This window comes from Sphaeramia orbicularis, chromosome 7 (genome assembly GCF_902148855.1).
Source record: "Sphaeramia orbicularis chromosome 7, fSphaOr1.1, whole genome shotgun sequence".
NCBI classification, from domain to species: Eukaryota; Metazoa; Chordata; class Actinopteri; order Kurtiformes; family Apogonidae; genus Sphaeramia; species Sphaeramia orbicularis.
The window spans coordinates 20,994,254-21,019,282 of NC_043963.1; the positions used below are offsets into that span (position 1 = coordinate 20,994,254).

At 39.1% G+C, this 25,029-nt stretch overlaps 1 protein-coding gene across 2 annotated transcripts in view; it reads right to left on the reverse strand.

The window, feature by feature from the left end:
- Positions 1–53: 53 nt before the first annotated feature.
- The window catches only part of spryd3 (SPRY domain containing 3), a 53,626-nt gene continuing 28,650 nt past the window's right edge, over positions 54–25,029 (reverse strand). For both annotated transcript variants that reach the window (XM_030138571.1, XM_030138572.1), the window contains exons 8-11: positions 14,491–14,548; positions 8,481–8,600; positions 5,850–5,989; positions 54–3,358 (exon numbers count right to left, since the gene is read on the reverse strand). In XM_030138571.1, the coding sequence (XP_029994431.1) occupies positions 3,224–3,358; positions 5,850–5,989; positions 8,481–8,600; positions 14,491–14,548 (453 nt within the window). In that variant the 3' untranslated portion in view covers positions 54–3,223. The remainder of the gene's footprint in view (positions 3,359–5,849; positions 5,990–8,480; positions 8,601–14,490; positions 14,549–25,029) is intronic.

The following is a 25,029-nucleotide window of genomic DNA, read 5'->3' on the forward strand; positions in this document are numbered from 1 at the left end:
ACAAAGAGAAACATCTATTCTGTTCCAAAATAAGACAAACCAGTACGTGTTCTCATGTTTTACTTCTTTATTGATGATCACAAATGTATTGAACAAGGCCGTAATAGTGCAAGTCAACAAGGCGAGGGATTACTTCAACAGTTCTTATTGAGTTCAGCTGGAGATGCTACAAAAGTTTTAACCAGATTTAGTTCTAATTTGGTTGACCGGTGTATTTTTTGTTTTATTGTACACTGAGATTCTGAGTAAACTTTAATATAAGTGACTTTAATACCCTGAACTTAGATGCGGTTGAAAACGGCCACATCTGTGTCACGTTAGGTAACAAAAGGAACATCTTTGCACAGTCTAGCATAAGAGTTATATATTCAGGCTGTAATAACCTGAATTTAAGTCTCTATCCAGCCCTGAAGGAAAAGAACAAAAAAAACCAAACATTAGATTGCCTTAGAAATGACATTTCTACATGTCCTGTGATGGACCTACTGAGGTCACAATCAATGGCCAATGTATGAAAACAGTTCAAACAAACATACAATCTCCAGCACGTGTGATACATTAGTAACCCTGTGTTGTCATTTTCTGTTCTATTTCTACCATTGCTGTGATGTTTTAACTACATGTCAAAACTTTACAGAAACCTGCTGAATGCTCCTTTACAGAACTCTGTAAAGGGTTAGAGGAATGTGCACAATTTGTGCTACAGGGTTGTTGATGTTGCAATGGACTAACACAGACATGTGAACACACCCCAGAGTATAATAAGAGTAAACATGCTTTTGATTAAGAGGCTGTTACAGTATAATAATCACAATAATGATATCATTCCCTTTAATCAAACAAAAAACCATAAAGAACATAGAACCTAGTAAATTCTCATTAATCATTTGTGTGGAAACCAGCTCCAACTGAGAACATATGACCAATAATATTTCTCATTCGCCTGCACAGATTGCTTTAACCGTTTGATGTTGTGCAGACACACAACGCGTTACAACAGTGCTGTCGTTGACAAATGAACATTTTTTTGTCTATTGCATGCAGCACACACAGCAAGAAAACACATCTTAATTTTCAAACACATCCAGCAGTTAATTTATCATCACAAATGGCATCACAGAGAAGAGGTTATCTTTTAACGACAAATGGGGATGATAATTAAAGAATGTACTTCTAGTTCTTCAACTATCTTCAAAATGGCACAGTTACTACCTTTAGGGTTACAAAGGGAGGTAAAAATAAGAACTTCGCAAGTGAAACCTCAGCAAAAAGAGGACAAAGTAAAATATAGAAAAACACATGACCTTATAATGCAATCCAGTGCAATAGCTGTGCAGTGTGGTTTCACTTGGAGTTTGTTCAGTATGTATTTTCTATTTGTTGCATTGTAGATCCACTACTTCCAAAAAAAACCTTAAACATACACACTCATTTCACTATGAGGTAAATCCATAAAATTGTTGTTCTCACATGATGTAAATTCATGTTACATCATTTTGTTTTACTGAAGTGGTCGCAAATAACATAAAACTTTAACATTAGATTAATAAACAGGATATGGCACACAGAGGAGCGTTTCCATCCAGCTTATAATTACTTGCATTTTCAATTTGCACATTAAAGAATGCAAACACAGAAAAATTAATAAAATCTTGAAATATTCCAAAGATCTTTCTACATTTTAGAGTTGTGAAAACGTCAGTCTATCGATTAACGGTAAATGACAATAAATTAAATGGATATAAATCAGTAAAGAAAACTTCACTTAATACAACAAACAAAAATTAAATTTTTTATGGAAAAAGCTTCAACAACCTCCTCAGGAATTAAAATGACAAACAAGCTGGACTAAAAGTTTGGTTCTAGGGACAAATAGGTTGTATATTATTGTAGAAAACACTATTCTACTTCAACTGACAAAGAATTGAAATTGTTTCTATCAGGTGGGTATTCCTTCTGTAAAATGTGTTTTTTGTCTCCACTGCCATTTTGGTTTTGGACCTGGAGGATTTCTTGGTTTTCCTCCATATAGTCTTTTTTGAGGCCTTCAACTGAATAATCATACATTATTGGGGAAAAAGAAATAAACTTGAAATGAATAGATTTGATATTATCCAAGAACAAACTTCCTAAGTTTGTCATTATTGGTTTTAGTGTTATTGCATCAGACTGCATTATACTGAAAGGTGTTTATTTTGTCCACACATTGTTTGCATGTCTTCCCTAAATGTCTCTCCAGGTTTTCAGTTACAAAGTGCCAAGTACAAAAACAAAAACACATTCCCTGAACGTTGTAGATTTTAATCAGTATTTACCGGATCCCTTGTAGAAAATATACCTGACACATCCGTTCCTAATCTGACTTCAGCATGACGATATGCTATATGTGGAAAACTAGAAATCTGATTGACTTAATGTTGCTCAGTAAAAGTGTTTGTTTTACTAAACCTGCAATAATCAAGCACGGATGCATTTCTGAAATATTGAAACAGATCCACTGTTCACATCCAGCCAGCTCCGGGAGAGCCATGAGGTGGGGCAACGGCAGGTCCCTGATCGCTCACAGGAGGGCACCCTCTCCCAGAGACCAGACCGGGAGAGGGAGGCCCAGAAAGAAAAGAGAGAGAGAGACAGAGACAGACAGAGAGAGAGACAGAGAGAGAGAGAGGGTCTGTTCCCTGAAACAAACTGCCAACAAGTTCAGACTGCTGGCCTCCTTCTGCTTTGCTTGGGGTCGTGACAAATGAAATGAACCAAGTGTGCCAGACCTCATGAGAGGCATTTAACAGCGGAGTGTTTCAGAAACGCACTACATGCTTTACACCGCTGAGAAAAAGAGGATAGCTCTACAGATTGCATAGAAATAACAGTTTCATGTCTTCCAGGAGTTTTTAGCTGCAGCGACTGCACTTTGCCCTTTGTAACACGTCAAGTCCGCATACAGTCTCCTCCTCTTCTACTTTGCAGCATTTGTCCAAACAGTCAGACTGTGGTTGTGTTGCAGTCGTGACACTGGAATTTACACGTCTAATAAATTAAAGCCAGGGCAGTGTCGTGGAAGACGACAGTGACGTGCAATACTGGAGTGCGTGGGTGCAGCGTGGGCTGAACTGAGGGTGATCTGGCGAGTGGGGCTGTTAGCAGCATGCTAGGCTACTGAGGGTGAGCTCTACAGAGCAGCCAGCTGTTTGCAGGGCGTCACAGGTCTGATGTTCAACACAGCTCATCCACTGAGGGGATGCAGATCCACTTTGACCTTCTCTCCACTGCTCAGCATCCCCACAGTGGGGTAGAGGCCGCCGGGAGGAACCACCATCTCCCTCCGACCCATTAGCTTCCCATTCCTCGTGAAGAACACCTGCAGATCCACACGAGGGCGACAGCGAGTTAAACTACACACATTCACCTCTTTCATAGATGATAAAATGCACTGATGGAGGGCAGTTCAGTAATGTGAGGGAAAAGTTTTTCTAATGGTTGATTATGATGCAAACGTCTTTTGAGAGCACTCAGTGAGCCAGCTGTAAACAGGAATTACATGCAGTTAGGAAATATTGTTAAACAAATAGGCGATAGCGTAACATCTGTCTTCTATGAGGAGAAAAAGTCAATGTTTACAGTACGTGTCTCTACTAAATCAGCAAGTGATCAAACCCTATCCAGCTGTTCTCAGAAGAACATCAACAAGCTTTTCAATGCTAATACCAAGGGCTTCTTTCCAAGTCTGAGAGCAAATACCTACATACTAAAACAACAAGTGAAGTACTGTGGAGTGTGTCTGTTCGATAAATCAGGCTGAGTCACATATCAAACATTTACTGTACCACCCACTAAAAAGAAAGGCTTAAGTGCTATTCACTTACAAATGAAGGGAGAGTAAAACTACAACGGGCATTATGGTGGTACACTGTGTGCTGCAACTCTAATGTACACGCTTATGGTTAATACACACACATGCGTGAACGCCACCCCTCACCCTTAACGCCTTCACACACGTGCAGCCGTGCCCGCAGAGGTCTGTGTGCAGTCGAGGAGCAAAGCGTTCAGCATTGTGTCCTGCTGAACAAATATTGACAAATCCCTGGATTACAACTTGGCCAATTCTATTCTTACCCACTTGGGTTTCATGCACTCACCCACACCCACTCGGTGACCACGGGCCCCTGCTTGCACAACTGCACGGGCGAGCCTCCTTGTTATGTCTCCAAACAAACTAAAAACCACAGCAATTAAAACAATAACCATAAATAAAGAGTCGGAACGTGAAGCGGTCAGATAATGAGAGTATAATGTGTCATTAAAAACAAACTGATCGCACCAGAACCGATTACGTTCCCGTCTGTGGAGGTCTGAGTTAAAAGACCTTTAACTTATCAATGAATCATCTTTTACAAGCTTAGAAATTATGACGGATTGACAAAATGGTCCAGTTTGTCATCGTAAATAGCAACTGATGCTCAAGTGAAAAGGTAAGTAGGTGAGTAAGTAAATAAATAAAATAAGACTAATGTGAACATGTGAACTCCTCAGTTTTTATTTCTGAACTGCGTCTTCCTGAGACCCAGGAATGTAAAAGTTTTGTTTGTTTTTTTTTTACATTAAATAATTGCCTTGATTGGAAACAATATGATGCAACAGTTTTTTCAGATACAGTTTTTTTTATTTTATAGAATGTCCTTTGCAGTGAACAGTGTTTTTTGGGGGGATTTTTTTTTGCTGTGAAACTCTTGTCCCCTTTGTTATCTTTCAGGAGGATGTGAACCATTGCTAATCTAGACTCTGTGACAACCAGGAAGTGTTACTTTACAATGATGATATGATTTAATATCATACTGTAATTTTATTATGTATATTTTATAATCTATATTTTCTGTGAAGATCACTGGTTACGATTAGCATAAAATAACTTTTCTGTCTTAAGGGTTTGTTTTGTTCATTGTCAAAAAAAAAAAGGTTATATGTTTCAGTTGTTTTAATTAATTTGACGTTTTTCTAATTTCATACATCCTCATGTTGAATAAGAGATTTAGTCCTTGGAATGGTTAAGTATGTTGTGCCGATCAATTTCTGAAACATTCATGTTCTGGCTGCAGAGAAAAGTTTAATCCACAACTAATCATTACATCCTTTTTATCTTGTTGCATCTTTTAGAAGTAATTGAACGCCATTAATAAACTCATGGACATGTGGAATCGAGGGAACTAGTTTTCAAAAGGCTATAACTTAACCCATGTTTCTGATATCCCCTGTGACCTGTTCAGAAAAAGCCAATATAACATTTATTTGCCATCTGGAACCAAGACGGGTGAAACGAGTAACTTCCTCCGTCTATTCCCTTCACTTGCTCATCACATTAACCAGAAACACAAATATCACAATAAGAGCCCTCACTTTTACCTCCTTTACACACCTAAACCAAAAAAATTGTCACGAAAGTAACTTACAGTATTAGTGGTTAAGAGTGGATTTTTATAGGCAGATATAATACTATGCTTTTATTAGAAGCTTGATAACAAATTAACAGTAATAAATGCCTCAATGAGTAAATAAATCTACAGCTGAACATCAGAATAGCTGGCGTATTTATTTTTAGCCGTCTTATTTTTCCCCTCCAAGCCAGTGATTTGAGTTGAGCCAGAGCCAAGTTCTGTTGATACCGGTAATTTCCAAACGGACTAAACAGTCTACCTGCACTGATAACTTTTTGTTTTACTGTTCTGTTTTTAGTATTTTGTCATCTGCACAGATACTGCACTCTGAGATCCTAACACTTAAAATAGCTGTTTAAGTCATAAATGAACTGATTATTTATGACTGAAAGTTATGTAGGAATGTTTATAACGTCTTACCGTGACCTTCCTGACGTCCTGTCCTTGCTCTACCTCTTCCCCATCCTCTTCCTCCTCCTCTTCGTCATTGAGGTAAAGGAAGTTCTGGACACTTGCTTGACCTGGACGCACCTCCAGTTGCTCCCAGTCGTCCAAGTCACCTGAGGATAAACAATGAGCGTGATGTGTTTGAGAATGAGATATTTATGGACTGGCAGCAAAATTATCCCTAAAACACAAGTATATGAACTATTAAACCATCAGACTGCCAGAATTTAAGTCTCCCATCACTGTCTGAGATGTCTAGTTCCATTAATGAGAGATGGGATGCACAAAATCACTTCCAAATATCTTTTGTATTAGGAACCGGAGATCGCGGAAAGCCCTTATAGTGACCACCTGCTTAAATGTATCTAAAGCATTTTCTCACAAATACTGTTTAGAAACTTCTAAGGATGCAATAATATGCTGAAAATTAGTTGATATATCTATTATATTTGTAAAATGTCACTTAACCCTTTAACCCCTGACACATTATTCCAGGTAAACGTGCTGCTGTGAATTGTCATCTGTTTCAGTGTCATAAAAGCTGCTGTGTGTATGTGTATGTGCTTGTGTTCCTTTTCTTCAGTGGTTTTGTTTTACTGTGTGTTTTAGGGTCAAAACAGGTGGAATAACAGAAAAAGGAATTGGAGTTTGACAGGTTTTTACTAAATAAGGCACTCAGAATGTACATCAATAAGAGATTTAGGATGTTGAACATGAACTACATGAACTGTGAACTGAACACACTGAATAAAAACAAGCATTTGAATTTTGGCCCAGTAGTTTTTGTTTTGGGGCTCTTTTTTCTAAATCAGTCCAGATGCTTTTAGATACCTGGTTGAACTCCAAAAAGAAGTTACACAGTCAAAACTCGGTAAAAACACAGTAAAAAAAATAAAATAAAGGAAAATCACTAAAACACTGCAAACAGTAAAAACAAATAATGAGGAAGACGGTATAATTTAAAAAAAAAAAAAGCCCAATCTGTTTATTTTTTTATAGTGAGTCGGTCTCACTCACTGCTCTGTTTTGCCCCCCATTACACAGGTGGTGTGGGAGGACTGAGCATGCTCAGATGTCTGCAGAAAGCACAAGGTCTATTCTATCAGCTTGTTATGAAATTTTTCCTATTGAGCAAACGGTTGAATTTTTACAATTATTTACAATAAATCATACATACCGGAACGCTCACCAGACACGCCAGGGGTTAAAATGTTAACCAATGGCAGTGGCTGATGTTTATTACCTCCGCCAAGGAGGTTATGTTTTTGCCAGGGTTTGTTTGTTTGTTTGTTTGTTTGTCTGTCTGTTTGTTTGTCTGTCCGTTAGTGTGCAACATAACTCAAAAAGTTATGGACAGATTTGGATGAAATTTTCAGGGTTTGTTGGAAATGGGATAAGGAAGAAATGATTAAATTTTGGTGGTGATCGGGGGTGGGGGGGCCCACAGGGGGGGCCACTGATCGTTAGTGTGCAACATAACTCAAAAAGTTATGGACAGATTTGGATGAAATTTTCAGGGTTTGTTGGAAATGGGATAAGGAAGAAATGATTAAATTTTGGTGGTATTCGGGGGCGGGAGGGCCCACTGATCAGCCTTGGCGGAGGTCTGCGCTCTCCGAGTGCTTCTAGATGAATTTGTGTTCATTCAAGGATATTATAATGATAGAGTGAATAACCTATTAACCTATTTTTATGTATTCAATATGCAGCTTATATAATGAAGCTTTTCCTGGCCCAAAATGAGGAATAAATAACATAAACGACAAAATACAAAAAATCTAAGGCTATCAGCCAAATTAACATTTTAACAATCAGTATCGCAAAATAAATAACTTACAGCAATTAAGTTGTCTGCTTACAGGGTTCATTTTAGCCGAGGCTGGTCTGTGTGCACTTTGAAATGACGTTCACTTAATAAAAAATGACATAAAGTGAATGCACACTCATGGTTTGAGCTGGTCTTGGTAAGTCGATCAACAACGCACAATCTAGTACAATCTACAGCAGCTCTGACAGAGGACAGTTTTAGAGTTTCCATTTGCTTTTTGTTTTCAGGAAACTGCATGGAGAGGCTGCTGGAGGCAAAAATCAAGCTAATACTGCGTTCGTGCCGTGTCCTTTGAACCATAACTTTGGGCAAATGAGGGGGAAACTGTGTTACGGTTGTAATTCTGAGTTTATCAAATCAGGTAGTTGAGTACTAGACTTACAGACGGCTGACAAATTAAAGGTTTGGTTATAATAATCATCGTCCTTTTAGTAATCAATTTGACCTGGTCAGACGTGATCACTGTAAGTGGTTTCCAACATATATCCAGTTAAGCAGCACCTGAATACTGTTATTTAAGATTTGGTAAACCCTTAGGATTAATGGGGCCTATATGTAGCTCTTAAGCAAAGAGGGGATTATCTGGTTTCTGTGCGGGGGATTTTGGTTCAGAGCCAGTTTCTTTCATACATGCAAGACAAACTCTCTCAAGACCAAGTGTTGCCTCAATCGTCTTATAATAAACCACAGCCTCCTACAGACATGCCAAGTAGTGCAAACATTAAGACTTTAATGAGTGACAGTGTAATTGTAGCACCTGAACTCTCTGCCCTTACCTTCTCCATCCAGGATGTAGTCTCGTGGGAACATGATGCCGCAGCCCATGATGTCACCTTTGAAGCAGCGTGGACCAAAAGCGTCTCCAACTCCGCTGCCATGAAAGATTTTCCCATCATCTGTCATGGAAGAAGAAAGAGCAGGAAAAGTTTTCATAAGTTTTCAGTTTATTCATTAAGTGTGTGTATATTTGTGTTTTAACTATTGCTAACTTTTACAATGCAATTCTCAATTGTGTTGTCAAATTCAAATGTCTTAAAGCTGAACTTAACTTGCAAGACATGATCAACAATGGGTCTTTTAATGTGTTTACACGGTGCGCCACATATGTTAAAAATGCAGCAGTAACATACAGGACATCCTGACATTCCAGTCAGTGGTCACTGTGTAAAGGTGAAGTTAGTTTGAGTAAAGGCATTTCTCTTTCAAGAAACAAGGCAACAACATCCAAAGGAAATCATCAAAACAACATACTACAGCAGTGAAAGACAACAATGGGAAGAAAAAAGAAAAAAACAAAAAACAAAACATTGCAGAGGCAGCCTGCAGACAAGTTCTCCTGAAGCAAAGCAGCGTGGCTGCCGCTGGTAAATATTTATGGAGTTGTCATGGGACCCGTCCCCAGCTCAGGATACTGTTTAAACAATCTCTATCTGAGCACCGGGAGGGAGACGGAGACACTGTATCATTACGGCTCCCATGCGGGCCCTTGTCACAACACCACACACAAGGTAAACAGTGGAGCCACGCTGGCTCAGGCAGAGTGGGGCTAAAAATAGCCAAGCTGGGCTTTGGAGAGTGACAGGGGCTGGCTGGAGGTGAGTTTTGGTGTGGACGTCCAGGCCTGGTCCTCAGGATGGAGAATACTGAGGGGAGATGGGGAAGGAAAAGCCCGACTGTGGTTCAACAACTGGATCTGGAAGGATCTACACCTGGACCAATTCTGTTCCCCTAAAAGGTTTAGTCTGTGGTTTCAATCCTGTAACAATGTAAAGATTACGCTGCTCAGATTATTATGGGTTCACACTGAAGAGGTTTAAGTATTCTGTTGCTGCTCAAAAGATGAAACGATAGAAAAGCAGGAAAACTATGACAGATGAGTTTTATTTCTTCAGGTTGAGGGAAAACTAACACATAATATTCAGGAGAGATTGCCTAGTCACTATGAACCTGAAAATACATTTTACTTTTGAAAAACCTGAGCAGATCCTTCTTGATCCTAAAGAAAACCAACTCTGGAAGCGTTTAATGACCAGAGTCTGCAGTCACACCATCTTTGCACGATTCCTTGTATCTTTAGTAGAGCCACTGTGAACTTGTGATGTGCATTATTTCACTTTTTGATACTTTTGCCAAAAGAATATACATGAACCTTTTGATCCTAATTAATCAAAGGTAAACATCGACATCTGAATGATCCTGGAAGCCACAGCAGACAGGGAGAGCGAAGCTTACATGATGGGAGTTATGGCTCTGTGTCTCCTGAGCCGTAAAGAGACCCTGGCTGAGGACTGAGGGCTGCTGGGAAGACGAAAACAGGCTTTCTCGTAACATGCCTTGTCTGGAAAAGACTGGGCTTCACTGCACAGGGAACAATGACTTCAGACTCTACGACATGAAAAATGTACGAAGCATACCTTCATATTATTCCATGGTTTCACACACTCTTGAGTCTGCACATGTTCCTAAGAATTTACTCTGAACTGCACTTGCAGCTGCCATGAGCTGTTGATATTTAATATACTTGCTGGGCCAAGGAATTTCTTGACTATACGGACAAGGAATGTCACTATATACTGGCCGTCAGACCTACCTGAACATGAAGCAGTGCTTGAGGAGCCATTTTCTTAAGCTTTGAGGTATTACCACACATCCAATAGCTCAAAGTTTCCCTTTTTAAGATGTAGTGGGATCCCACAGTGAAGGTAGAGTAACAAACAAATGAATACACCTCACATCATCCACCCCTACAGTGGCTGCTTTACATTTCTTGTGTAGAATAGAATAGAATAGAATAGAATAGAATAGAATAGAATAGCCATTGTCTTTGAGTGTACAATGAAATTAGGAGTGCTACTCCAGTCAGTGCAACAATATGAATAAAACACCACTACTACAGAAATTAAGTAGAGTGTCCATTTTGAGTTATGTCCTTAAGTAAACACTGGCTCCAATTCCTACAACATAGTTGGTGACAGTAAATTACCTTAACCCTGGATGTTCCCTGCTATACAGGGTGGGGAAGCAAAATTTACATTATTTTGAGGCAGGGATTGAAAGACAGTGTATGACCAATTAGTTTATTGAAAGTCATGAGAATTTATTTGCCACAAGAAAATTTACATAATAGAAAATGTTTTTATTCTATGTGTCCTCCTTCTTTTTCAATAACTGCCTTCACACAATTCCAGAAACTTGCGCAAGTGTTCCTCAAATATTCGGGTGACAACTTCTCCCATTCTTCTTTAATAGTATCTTCCAGACTTTCTCGTAATAGTTTTGCTCATAGTCATTCTCTTCTTTACATTAGAAACAGTCTTTATGGACACTCCAACTATTTTTGAGATCTCCTTTGGTGTGACGAGTGCATTCAGCAAATTACACCCTCTTTGACGTTTGCTTTCCTGATTATGAGGAAAAAAAAAAAAAAAGGAGGATTATGATTATATGAGCAAAAGTTTCTGAAAAGGTATGGATAATAGTGTTAGGTATGATTATGACATCAATATATGTTTGGTTTCAAAACAATTGACGTAGTGCCTGCTGAGAAAAAACAACTAAATGTTCATTGTAAATTTTGCTTCCCCACCCTGTAAAGCAGAAAAAAAGAATGTAAACTACTGTAAAGACATGGCGGCACAACATGGTGGACTCTATGAAGGGAACTTGCTCTATATGTAAATATAAACCATAGACTGTATGTGAAGATTGACACAATGACAGCTCCTCAGGAGTGAAGCCAAAACATGTCTATGTCCCCCTGGTTGTCAAATTCAGTATAGGCCACAAATCGTCCCCACTCAGTGTTATTCTATAGGACTTCAGCCAAACCAACACAGATCCCATACATTTTTCCTAAAGGTTATTTCAGACATTTAGGTAGAGTTCTGATTTGTGTTTTCTAATCAGACACACAGCTGGAAATCAATGACGCTGCCAGTGGAAGGACAGACCTCATGTCCCTGCATCTCTACAGTGACTACACCACACAAACAACATGGCAGCTCCCATGACTACAGGAATTATAAACAACAGAAGGGAGCACTGTCACAGCATCCATCTTATTCTGGGATTTAAAAAAAGGCTCATTCTAATAAAACAAAAACACAATTCCTACTTTCAGCTGAGAAAATAGTACTTGACGTAATGTATGTTCAGCTGCATCATGATTTTAAAGGACAGCGGGGCACAGCTGTTTGGCGGTATTCACTTTATATTAAAAGCTCGACTATGAGGACACATGTGGCTTGTGTACATGCCATGATCAGGTCATGTTGACTTTCACTGACTGTATTTGTGCCTGTTACTGTTAAACAACACAATTCAAATCCATACAGATTGTGTAAACTACACCAGTAATAATCTCCATAATAAAACGTCTGCCCAATTATTTGAGCAGACGTTTAGTTATAATCAGATTATGCCGTGTCAGTGTTCGCGCGTACTGGAGTTAGAATAAGAACTATGATGTTAGCTTATCTCGGTGCTGAGGGATGGATGGTGGCAGTGGTGGTAGGGCACAACTTTCAGCTGCGGGTGTTGAGTCATAGCACGTGTGAGTCACCACTGGGGGGTGTGAAAGGGGGTGACAGGGTTAATGAGGCTTGCTGAGAAGCACTCACTGGCTGGATGGCTGGTTGCTCCTGATAGGACCCACAGGGGCCCGCAGAGCCCCATGGACCATTAACTTGTGGAGCCAATGCACAGGATGGAGGTCCGCACTGGGCCAGTTCCCAGTATAAACACTCGTGGTAGCACCAACGCAGGCCAAGGTACTCTCAAACTATACAAGCCATACAAAAGGAGCAGGGATATGGTTGGCAGACATCTGTGCATGTAGCTGCAATATATGCAGACTAAAATATCCTTAAAAGTCAATAATATGCATTATCTTTAGTCACTGGTCATGTTCCCAATACAACGCACCATTAATCAGGGTGACACCACAAGAGTCAAACTGTTCACACAAAGTTGAAACAGGAGAACAAGGTCCGCTAAACTGTATCATTAAGTAATTTATACATTTGCCTCTAGGCTGCATAATCCAAGTCAAAAATCAGCAAATGTTTTCCTGAAAGCTAATAATGAGAACATAAATACGTAAAGAGAACTGCATGGGGCATTTTTAGGATAAAAATGTAACAATAAGTTTCAGCTTTGTTGGAGCCTGCCAAGAATGTCCTGGTGGACATTTGATCCTTTAGATGCTGATGTCAAATACAAAAATGAGCCATTAAGTTAATAACAGAGGCACCACGTGTCACAGAAACACCTCTTCACTACATTCTTGGCTTGCACTGAGCAGGAAAACCAAAGTAACTAAGCTAAAGTCACTTCTACTTTAAGCAAATTATGCTGTGGTTATATGACCCAGTGTTTAAAATACTGTGTATGCATTTGCTTTTCTGTCACTCTGCCAAAGGGCATCTGCATTCAATTCATGAAATGCCTGAACTGTTCTATGAAAATCTGAGATGCGTGGAGAGGCGAGGGGGGCATGAAGAAGAGGCCTTGGCTGTTGATTTTAAGAAGCTGGATCAGAGCCTGCACCTTAACCCATGCATGGGAAGGCAAACCTCATACACACAGCGTGGAAAACCACATACATCATTTTAGTCTCTAACAAATAAGATTAATGGGAGCTGTGCTGGGGCGTGCACATTTCTGCGGTGTCCAGTGCACGGCAGCCAAACCAGGCAGACCACAGCGTTAGACCTCTGGGACTGGCATGGTGAATGACTGGCCTCGTCTGTCACTCAGCAGTGAGGTATCATTCACAGACCCCAGTAGGACGCACAGCATCAACTGTTATTATTATTAATGTTTTCTAAGTATAGATGGAATCTGCATGGGGATATGGGGATTTAGGAGTATAAACATCAACTTGAAACATGAATGGAATGTGCGGACTGAACAAGAAAATGTGTTTTGATAGCTGATTTGGAGGTCAGCTGGAAGAAAGCATATAAACTGTCCTCCAAAAATAAAATCATACACATTTCCTGGTGGAAAAACATAGACAGAAATGACATTTGTGGCATGTGAATCGTTTGTGAAAGTAAGAGCAGCTGAAATCCCCTGTGAGAAACATTAACAATGGGATGCTTCAGGCCAAAATACTGCTGATAAAGCCCAGCTAGATCCTAACTGCTTCAGTCAGATAAGGACTAACAAGATGTTGACTGTGACAGCAGCACTGTGGATCGCACAGTGTAATAACAACCACCTTCATCGCTCCAGCTATTCTGATATTACCGCAGCAGCTAATCTTTTGGCACTGATAGAGATGCGGTGCTGAGACCTGGCATCAGAGCTGTGGGGGTTTTGTGCAGATGCCTCTGTGGATAATGTTCACAGGCCTGTCGTCACAAACAGCCAAGACTGAACGTGTGTGGAAGCATAGAGAGATACAGATAACTATGGTTTTTGAGTTCTTGTCTTTTTCTTGGTCCATCGGTTTGAGAGACATTTTGATCACCAAACTCCCACGGAGACAGGGAGAGATGGAGATATGATCCTTGTCTTTCTGATGCTGTCACCGTCTGTTTTATCTGCCCGCAATCCTGCATAATCTCTGTTTGTGCGAGGCACCTTACTGCCCAGCTGAGGCGGTATCCTGTGATGTTTGTGTATAGAAGCAGCACCAAGGTGCTTTGGAGGAAGTGTCTCTGATTAAATGATTTCATTTTAATGGGGAAATCCACAACCATCAAAGGAATAAGTTCTTTCTGAAAGGTTAAACATGGCAGAATAATTTTTTATACAAGCAATGAGAGGAGAAGGACTCACCTGCGTGGTACGCCACTGATCCTCGACTCCACCCTGGGTGCCTGTTCCTGGGGTAGTCCTGTAGGGACAAAAACATACATTTCTTTAGAACTGTTATATAATTGCACCATGGAGTACCAAGATTCTGCAGGAAACATTTTATTTGCATTGATTAGGAGTAAAGACTTTTGAACTGTGTTTTTTTTTAAAAATTTTTTATTATAACATAGTCCAATATGGAAAAAATACAGATACAGATCTATCTATCTATCTATCTATCTATCTATCTATCTATCTATCTATCTATCTATCTATCTATCTATCTATCTATCTATCTATCTATCTATCTATCTATCTATCTATCTATCTATCTATCTATCTATCTATCTATCTATCCATCCATCCATCCATCCATCCATCCATCCATCCATCCATCCATCCATCCATCCACCCGTCTGTTTTTGTTATTAATTCTTTTGTGCCAGGGAAAAAAGAAATCTTCATTACATAAGGTTCCAAAAAATACAATTATAGAAATCATCATCCACTATATCAGCTACATCATCATCTTATTTGCTCATGCATAATAGTGCCAACACAGAAAACAGTGACAAACTCTTTAACTTTAAATGCAAACAATGTCATTGTAAGTAAAAATCACATGGCTGAGTCAATCAAACACACAATAACTATTACATAATTCCAGCAGAAACAGACTTCACTTTTTAGCACAGCAGTGTTCTACTGCATCCCTTAGCTTGCCTTAATGTTGTCTGGACAATTAGCATGTCATGGGCTTTTAGAGTTTTTTTGCTGAAGGAAACTGTCTACTGCAAATGAACAAGAAGCTGATGAGAGCCGTGGGAGTGAAGCAAAGCAGTACAGTTGTTGTGTGTTAAAAGGCTCCGCAGAGCTGAGCGAAAACCAACAACTTATGTGATGATTTGTTGTGGCGTCACCACTGTAACAGATGTTTCACATTATTCACAGCTATCCAAACCAATAATAAATAATACATCTTTTATTGTGTTTTATCTATTTAGATTTTTACAGACTGTGATTCTGAGAACTCAGTTGGAGCAAACATCCCACCAAGTCATGTTGTGTGTGATATTGTGTGACGGACAGACTGCAGAATGAACAAATGAACAGACTGACACCAGTGACATGCCAGTCCAAATCTGTTCATTCTGAAAAACACGATGTAAGCTTAAATACAGGATGACAGTTAAAAACTCTCTTTCATGCAATTGTTAATTCTCTGCGACTTCTAAAAAAAAGGTTTACCAGTTCTCTTAATCTGCACCGGTGATGTTTGAGATAATAGATTAATATTTTTCTAACCCATGCTAACACGTTCCTGAGGATTTTCTTTTCTGTTTCCTGCTCTTTGTTGGAAATCTGTCAGCATCTACTACTTCTCTGTGCTGAGGGAGACCAAGCATCTGTCTGCATGTACAGTATACACTATATGTCTTTCTTCAGCTCTCAGATAAGATCACAGAGTGACTCAGAGGTAGATACTGGAGAGCTGTATTTGTGTTTGAAGCTGTACCAACATCACTGAAGTAACGGGGACGACACTGAAACTATGCTCGTCATTCATCTATTTTTTGGCTACATCTTCATGAAGTGTTCCTGTTTATGTCCTCTCATCCTCACCACTTTCACACTGGACAGTAGACTCTTCCCCATCTGGCCATATTCTTCAGTGTGAAAGTGAAATGACTCTGCAGTAGTCACAACGTTAATTTAGGGTTTTACCGATCCACTCGGATTCGGGGTAAGACCTTAAATCAGTTTTATTTATTCAAACTCACTAATATTGATATTTGTCGTTTCAACAGGTTGCGTCAGACTAAAACGTGTACATCAGCAATCTGATGGCGATGACGCCATGGCTTCAAATATAACTTCTGAGTTAGTTATAAGCAACAGAATATGATTAAAATCCTATTATATTGTTTTAAAAAGAATGCAGGAGCTGCTAGTGTCAGTCAAGCCGTGTGTAATTTACTGCTGTGTTGAGGCCGATAACACAAAGATCAGTAGAGGGAGGGGGAGAGAGGTGCACAATGTGTTTTGCTTATGTTTACTAGAAAGCCCATATGCTTTCTGGGGCGACGACGAGAGGAACCATGGCAACTTCAGTCTCAGACAAAGCAAAAATTGCACCAATATTGTTACATAACAGACTTCAAATGAGAAGAAGCGAGCTGAAAATGTATATGAGCCAAAATCTAAACTGGAAAAAGTCATGGCAAAACTGATCAAGGCACTGCTTTAGCCTTAAACAGCCACCACATTTTATTCGTTGTGTGCCAACACCGCTTAAATCCTGCTTCTTCTCATTAAGTCGTATTTATTGGCGACTGTCAAAACACACTAGAAGTCACTTCACTCTCATTGAGTCTCAGGAAGTGCAACACCTAGTGGGGAGATTAAATCGGGTGTTCAGCTTCATATCAAATAAGTCTGTTTTTTTAGTTGTTTTTTAAAAAAATACTCTTGAACCCTAGCAGTTCAGCATATTTATCAGCTCCGGCTCCAGTTGTCAATGATGGTAAGCACGATAATTGGGGGCTTGTTATTTTTCAGGACATTATGACACCAGTTAAAGTACTGGACAATGGCATGTAAAAAGCCTTTCAGGAACAATATTGGGTTTTTGCTATTGTTCATGATGCAACACTGTCAAGTAAGACAGCTTCTCTTGGTTTGAGGGGTGCTCCTTGTTTTCTGGTGCATTTTAAGAAAAAAATGACACTTTGAAATAAAAAACAGAATGAAAACTCATCTACTGATCAGCTGATTCTATGTTTTTACTGGATTTACCAACATTTAGATAACCCATCCCGATGTGCTCATTTGGGTGTAAAAAATGTACAGCAGCTAAAAAAATAGATATCCCTTTTCTTATAACTGGTTGACCTTTTCCCATGATCAGGATGATAGACTAAAGTGGACTATCACTATTGAAAGGAAATGTGCTTTAGTCCAAACAAAAAAATGGCAATTACTGATCCACAACATAGAGAGGCAATAAATGACTAAACTATAAAATATAGCTGATGAAATTATTACTATCAGCACCTGTATATGAAGAGAAATGCACACTGCAGACTGTTAGTTGGTCCAAGCAGACAGAGCGGTGTTTGAGGCCAAGACATGAGGGAACCATCAGCTATCCTGTCTGACAACCCCATCGGGGCTTGAGGAACAGGAAATGGAGATGGATGGAGGGAAAGCGAGAGAGTGAGAGAGAGAAGGACAGAGTGAGACATCAGCAGAGGAAGACAGATAGACATGGAGGAATGCAGCTACCGCTCCAAGCCTGAAACCCCTGATCTGCCAAGTCTGCTCCTCTTCCCCCTCGTCTCAACCACAAGCCTGAGGATTCCTCTGGCTGACTGGCATGTGGGCCGCTTCTCCACGAGGACCAGAGGAAAGTCTGGGCGTTTGCTCCCTGATTGATGGCCCAAAGTCACTGATCTGATCAGTGATTTGGAGGTACACACTGAAATAAGACAACATTAGACACGGCTAAACAAATAACTGCTGGATTTACAGCGCTTTAATGTAAACCGCAGACTTGTGTCTGATAAATGGATCAAACTGGTAAATGCTTGTTTTCATAGCCGTCTTCCTAGTAATTGCTATGTCCATCATCTCTAATTCAGAATGTCTATTCAGTGTGCTCCATCCATCATACAAATATGGTATATTAATGAGGAAAAAAAAAAAGAGGCAGCACTCCCGTCTCTACACACTGAGGATTCAACGTTGAAATAAACTAATAATTACAGTATCTGCTATCAAGTAATGAAGAGCCTGACATCACTGAATGTTTTTCTGTACCAGTGTTGGTTTCACTTTCAAGTGTATTTTTTATTAACTGAATTAGATTATTAACCAATTGAGTGCAACACAAGAATTACTTTTGTCTAAATAAATATACAAGTATGCTCCCCTGTCTGCATTAGCATATTTGAGGACAGACTTAAATGTGACCCTTTGTAACATGATTCCATATGTGCATAAAATGTCTGTCCTTTTGTATCAAACTCTATTTTGAATTGTGTTGTGATGGAAATCCCACTCTTTACAGCTATGGTTTTCATCATTTGCAGGATGCTTTACAATTTTCCACACAGATGCAGGCAGGAAAGTTGAACTGAGGCAACGCAAACATAAATGGAGAGTGAATATGAGACAGAACTGGGTTTTTCTGAACGACCTCGACCCAGCCAAGACAAAAAGATGAGCCCCTCCTGGAAAGAACACACAACCACTAACTGTACTTTATTTGCAACCATAGTTGGAAAGTGTTTTGTATTTACCTTTTTTTTTTTATTTTTTATATATACATATTTTTTACTGTTCTGTCATTTCTGCTTTATTATGACAGTAAAAGTAGACAGACTTGAGCTCTGCAGTATATTTTATTACATTTAGTTTCCAAAAACTCAACTAAACAAAAACCTAAACAATATTACTGGAAAACCCGCACGCATTGTAACTAAAAGGAGGGGAAAAAAAAATCAGAGATAAATAAGTAACACTGCTCTAAGTACCTTTTGTTGGTCTAGCATATAATTGAAAATGTAATTAAAACATGCACTTCAGTGTGAATATTTTATGAAATCTATTCAATTAATTTACAGGTAATATACTATATCCTTATCTGGATATTAAACACACATGTATAAATACAAGTGTGTTCATATCACATAGACAAACAGAAGGATCTACTATGTTTGAAGTAAACTGAGACCTACAGCTGTTTTGCAAATGTGATACCTGAAAATTATGCGGACAATTTACTATTTTATGTTGTACTTTAGCTGCCCCATTAGTCGAATCCCAAACACACTGACAAGCCTGTGTACTTATGCATCAGTCAGCAAACTAAAGGTCCAGTGCATATATAGAGATATTTTCAGTGACACTGGCTTCTGTGCAGAAATTCCAACTTTGTTTACATGGATCCATCCAGCTGATACACCCACAACATGTTCTGGGAAAAAAAATATTTCCCATTTCCCCCCTTATTACAAGCCTTTCACCAATATAGATTTTCAGCAAAACTTCAGTATTTTAAAGTCTTCAGCAGAGTTGTGTCAGCCACAGACCAGTTTTATTTTCATGCTGCTCTGTTTCTCTCCCCCTTAAAACGAATATTGTGACCTAATGTTACATCACATGGGTCAAGAATGCAAAGAAAGAGAAACAATCGGACCAAGTTTATGTGACTGATATTTTCTCATTACATAGACCCAATCAAAGGGTGACAACCAGTATCCTCTAACTGATGTGGGTACATGAGGCATTTTTATTCTTAATTATTCTCATAAATATTGGAAAATAATGGTGTCAAATATGCTAACTATGTTTTTGAATTATCTTACATTTACACTACTTCTGATTACAAATCAAATAGGCTTAAATCTCAGTTTCCTGACTTTTTCATGACATAGTGAAGCCTTTTGCTCCATTTTAACAACATGTGTACTAAAATATGCAACCAATAACGTTATGATATTGCTTCAAGAGAAAGAATAAATATCCTTCAGTTCTTCTGTCATTCATTCACTGTTTTTAGGTTTCAAGTTCTGCAAAACACAGGTCATAATGTGTTATGAGAGCTAAGCAGCTTTCCCTCTAATAAAACAAAAGTATAATTTAAATGCTGTCATTTTGTGGTTTGAGTCACTTGTGGCAGAATTATCTTTTGTCGTTTTTTTTTTATATAGCCCAATTTAACTAATTTGCCTCAAGGGCTTCAGTTTGAGTGAGGAAAAACAAACACAAAATCCCATCTGCACTCATCTCTATGAACAAACAATGGAGAGTATCATAAATTATGAAAACTACGTTAACCTACTTTTCAAACATGGTCACTACCCCTGCTGTCCTGCAGAACCCATCAGTGGAGCACAAGCTACATCTCACAACAACAAACTCTGGTGTTGTGTCGACAGCAAAGCACAGGACTGCAATATCAGATCAGCAGCTGCTACAGCGGTGTCATCAGAACTACCTGCATTTCCACACTGTGGCAGAGTAAACAAGTCTGAAAGAGAATGAGCGGAAAGGTGCGGGTGCAGAGGTAGTAGATACCCATCATCGGCTGCAGATATCACTCTGGCATATCATAGATCTTTCTAAAAATACTACTAAAGCTGTGGATTACCGCAGAGGTGAGTGTATGGGTGTGTGTGGCACAGTCAAGAGGCCAAAAGGGGAGGGAAAGTTTAGTGTTTGTGTGTACGTGCCCACACAGCCTCACCTATAGGGGCTGGGCAGACACTGTGTAGGAAACTAATGCAGGTCTGTTTGTCTAACCTCGTGTCATTAGGCTAAAACCTGTAGCTCCACACACGATATCAGCAACTGGCTGACATTAGCTCATGATGTGGCTGGAGTGAGCAGAACAACAGCCGATCTGTGCATATGTGTTAGGGCAGGTTTATCGCTTTTTCAGATGCAAATGCTTTCAGGATAACATAAAACTGATAAATTACTGATTTGTTCCTTTATTGAATAAGTGATGGAAAAGATAGTGGGAGATATGACTGCACACAACATAGGAATTTACTAGTGAATGTAATATCTGATTTTATATATTTGCAATAATAGTATCCTTTAGGCCTACTATATTTTTCCTTTTGCAATGACGACAGTTGCAACAGTTCATCTTTTGCAGAACACGAGTAAAATCTTTACAGCCATCCATCCGATGGTAGTCATTTAACTTAAACCAATAATGTCAACCTGCCAATCAGAAGGATTCATTTTCTGGAAACGATGAAAATATGTAATAAATATTATGATTATTCATTTTCTATTCCATCACAAATCATAAGTTTCAATTCAATGTCAGATTAATTTGCATAGCCATGACTCTTAAAAGAAGAATGCAAATATAACATTTGTTTTGTGTTATTACTGTTCTTGGGTAATGATTGGTTCTGCATTTGCTTCATGGTTTTGAGCCACAGTGGAGAGTATGAAAGTTCAAGTGAGGACATCCATCTACAGTGTTGTGAAGGTGCTGCTGTGTGTTCTTTAGTTTCCAGATCAGAGGCCTTGGCACAGTAACAAGGTCTTTGTTTTATCTAAAACTGGCTCGTTAGAATAAACACTTCCTCAAAAGCAACAGAAAGTTTGGAGGACTGCTGTGTCACAGGAGGAAGAGGAAGTGAGGCTTTTCCAGGTCTCTGCTGCACCACTTCCCAGGGCAAACTAGGACAGAGGAAGCACAGCAGCAAAAGGCTTAGTGGTTTCATTTCTTATCTTTATGTGAATGCAGGCTGTAAGGTTTGTGTGTGTGTGTGTTATCGTATAGCAATCACTGTGATAAAGACTAAAATTTTTTAACAAACTGAAACTACTCCTGCATTGCATTCTGTTAAAGAGTGTTCTCACAGTGCTATCTCTCTCTCTCTCACACACACATCTATGAGTCTCAGACAGCATTTGTGAACACAAACAGGTCCAACACACTTATGCAATAAAGTGTCAAGGGTCAACTGAAAAAATGATCTGTTTCATTCAGACACTGATGGCTTCTAATCCATCTATAATATCTATCCACTCCTTCAAAAGTATTACACAACCAATCTTTCCAGATTCAATACTACATGCTTCTTCACTTCCTGATCTTCCATCTGTGGGTTATAATGTTTTCCTTTTTTTAGGATTTTAGGAATTGTTTGTTTTTCAGGACATGAGGGTTTTCCTGTTTTTTTTGTTTTTTTTTTTAAGATTCTGAATAACTTCCCTTGATTTTTCTACCTCCTGGCTGTCAGACCTCCCCATCTACCTTGCTACCCCACCTCCTCAAAGCCCCACACTCCCATCGGCCCCCTACACCCTTCCACCCCATAACTAAGCCAAAATATTGCTTTGTCCCACACCCTAGCAACCAGTGTGTACCGGATGGAAAACAAGTGTGCTACCAAGCATATGCATGCTGTACATTCACGTAGACCCTTATCTTCAGAGGTATGAGAGAGAAAGCGAGAGGTCATGACAGGTCTAGGAATGGCAGCAGGGTCAAAACAGATCTTAGATTACACACACTAGCAAAACTCTATGTTTACTTTGCGTAAAAAAGCATTCACACTTATCACATATCACAAATTCCTCTGACTTCCTTGTTGGACAGGAAACCTGCAAAAGTGGCTTGGGGGATTAAAAACATCTACTTACTTCCACTTTTTTAAAACCAGCGAAATTGACTTTAACCTGCTGAACTTCAGTTTTCCCATATTTTTATTCATATGCAGCTACTATGCTATAAAAAAATATTGTAGGTGTCTTTATTTTATTTATATTCTCTGGTGATTTAACCTGCATCCTGAGAAAACAGCTTGAGCTGAATTTTTTTATGTAGCATGTATGTGCTCAGATCTCTGCACTGGCTTCCTATCGCTCAGAGAATAGACTTTACAACTGCTCTGCTCGTTTATAAGTCTCTCCATGGTCTAGCACCAAAATACATCTGTGACATGTTGGTCCCATATGAACCATCTCGGACCCTGAGAACCTCAGGGACTGGTCTTTTGCTGGTGCCCACAGTCAGGACTAAACAGGGTGAAGCTGCATTTCAGTTCTGTGCAGCTAAACTCTGGAACAGTCTTCCTGATGACGCAAGACAGACCTCTACTGTGACAATGTTTGAGTCCAGGCTGAAAACAGCTCTGTTCAACTGTGCATAGAACAACTGAAAGGGTTCTATCTGCACTCTTCTCTTTTACTTTGTTTTAATTGATTATTATTTATGTTTTATTGATTATGTTTTAATTGTAATTGTGTGTTTTTAAATCTATGTCTTTTCCATTTTTGTAAAGCACTGTGAATTGCCCTGTGTATGAATTGTGCTATACAAATAAATCTGCCTTGCCTTGCCTAGCACTTTCCAATGCACTTGACTCACCCAGTTGTATACATAACTACAGCCAGTGGGGTAACATGGGGTTTTGCATCTAGTCCAAAGACACTTGACACACGTATTTATAGGAGCCAGCTCTCAGGTTTATGCATTACCTGCTCTATGTCACAAGTCACAGCTGCCCCACTGACCAGAGTTAAAGGAAAGCTAAGAAAATGGCAACATAAAATAAAGACGCACACAAATTTAATACATTACAACTGTTTTTCTGCATATGTTAGGATGTGAAGGATGGGTGGAGACTTGTTCAGACCTACCTCTAAGATGTGTTTCATATTTCCATTCACACTTGGCATTAGAATGCATCTCAAGTGATCACTTGCGATCAGATATTACATCTCTGTCCAATATGCAAATGAGTAAGATTGTAAAAGCCTAAAAGTGGTGTAAGATTTATTTCCTGCAGGCACTTTGGATTGTTTACAAGGTTATGCAATGTTTGATTACATATGCATCATACATGAAGAAACTGTCTGAAGAGAGAATGAGTGAACAGGTATTGAGCAGCGTTTTTATCTTTAGTACCTGAAGGCAACTGGTTGAGTTTAGTAGTTCAAGTGAAGGTGTTCTTGTCTGTAATTCCAGGTAAAAGTTGAATCACTCAACTTGACAACTAAAATGTTAACATAACAACTTAGACCATCCCAACTGTTTTTACTGTTCACTTTCAACCTCTGCATTTAAATTAAACATCTACACACAAGAGAATAGAATAGCCCTTCTTACAGTGAGGCAACAGTGACGACCACTGAGCTCATCTCGCTGAGTTTATACAGTGTCAATCAAGGTTATAATAGTTTTGGATTTTTAATTATAGTTTAGTTTTAATTAGTTTTGACTTTTTTTTCTCTTATTCAGTTAGTTTTAATTAGTTTTTAGAGCAGGTTTGTTAGTTTTTATTAGTTATCGTTTTTTTCTGAATGCTTAGTTTTAGTTTAGTTTTAGTATTAGTTTTAGTTATTTCATATATTTTATCTTCCTCATCATCCTATTCAAAGAAATTAGTGAGGCGCGGATATGGGTTACCCTGGACACTTTATTTGGGGGTCGGGTTAGGGCGGCTCATGGACTGAGCAGAGACACAATGTACCGTACAATGTATAAATTCCCTATAGCAGGTTGAGGGGGGGTGCAATCCATACACAACGTCACTTACGTGAAACAATGCAAAGATGTGCAAAGCATGAGAGGAGATGCACAAAGCAGCCAGCAGTTAAAGCAGATAGAAACATATATAAACCAGCTAACCAGCAGTTAAAGCTATACCGTATGATGTGGCATTTTTACACTTTTCTTTTGTCATCTTAAAATGCTCCTAATAAGTGTGTGTCAAACTAAAATGTAAAAGAAATCCACCAGGTATTGAAACTCAAAAATGTTTAATTCTCATATATTTCTAATAAAAGTCTGACCAATCATTTTAGTCGGTCCGAATGAAATAATTGGCCGAACCTGACTGAGCCTCCTGTCAATCATCCATTACGGCCGTCCAGCATCCGATCCATCATCTCCATCTCACATCCGATATGTGTTCCTCTGAATCTGACGCTTCACTGGTGCTGCTTCTCCTGTCACTGACCACAGTCTACTGTCTAGGATGTGTT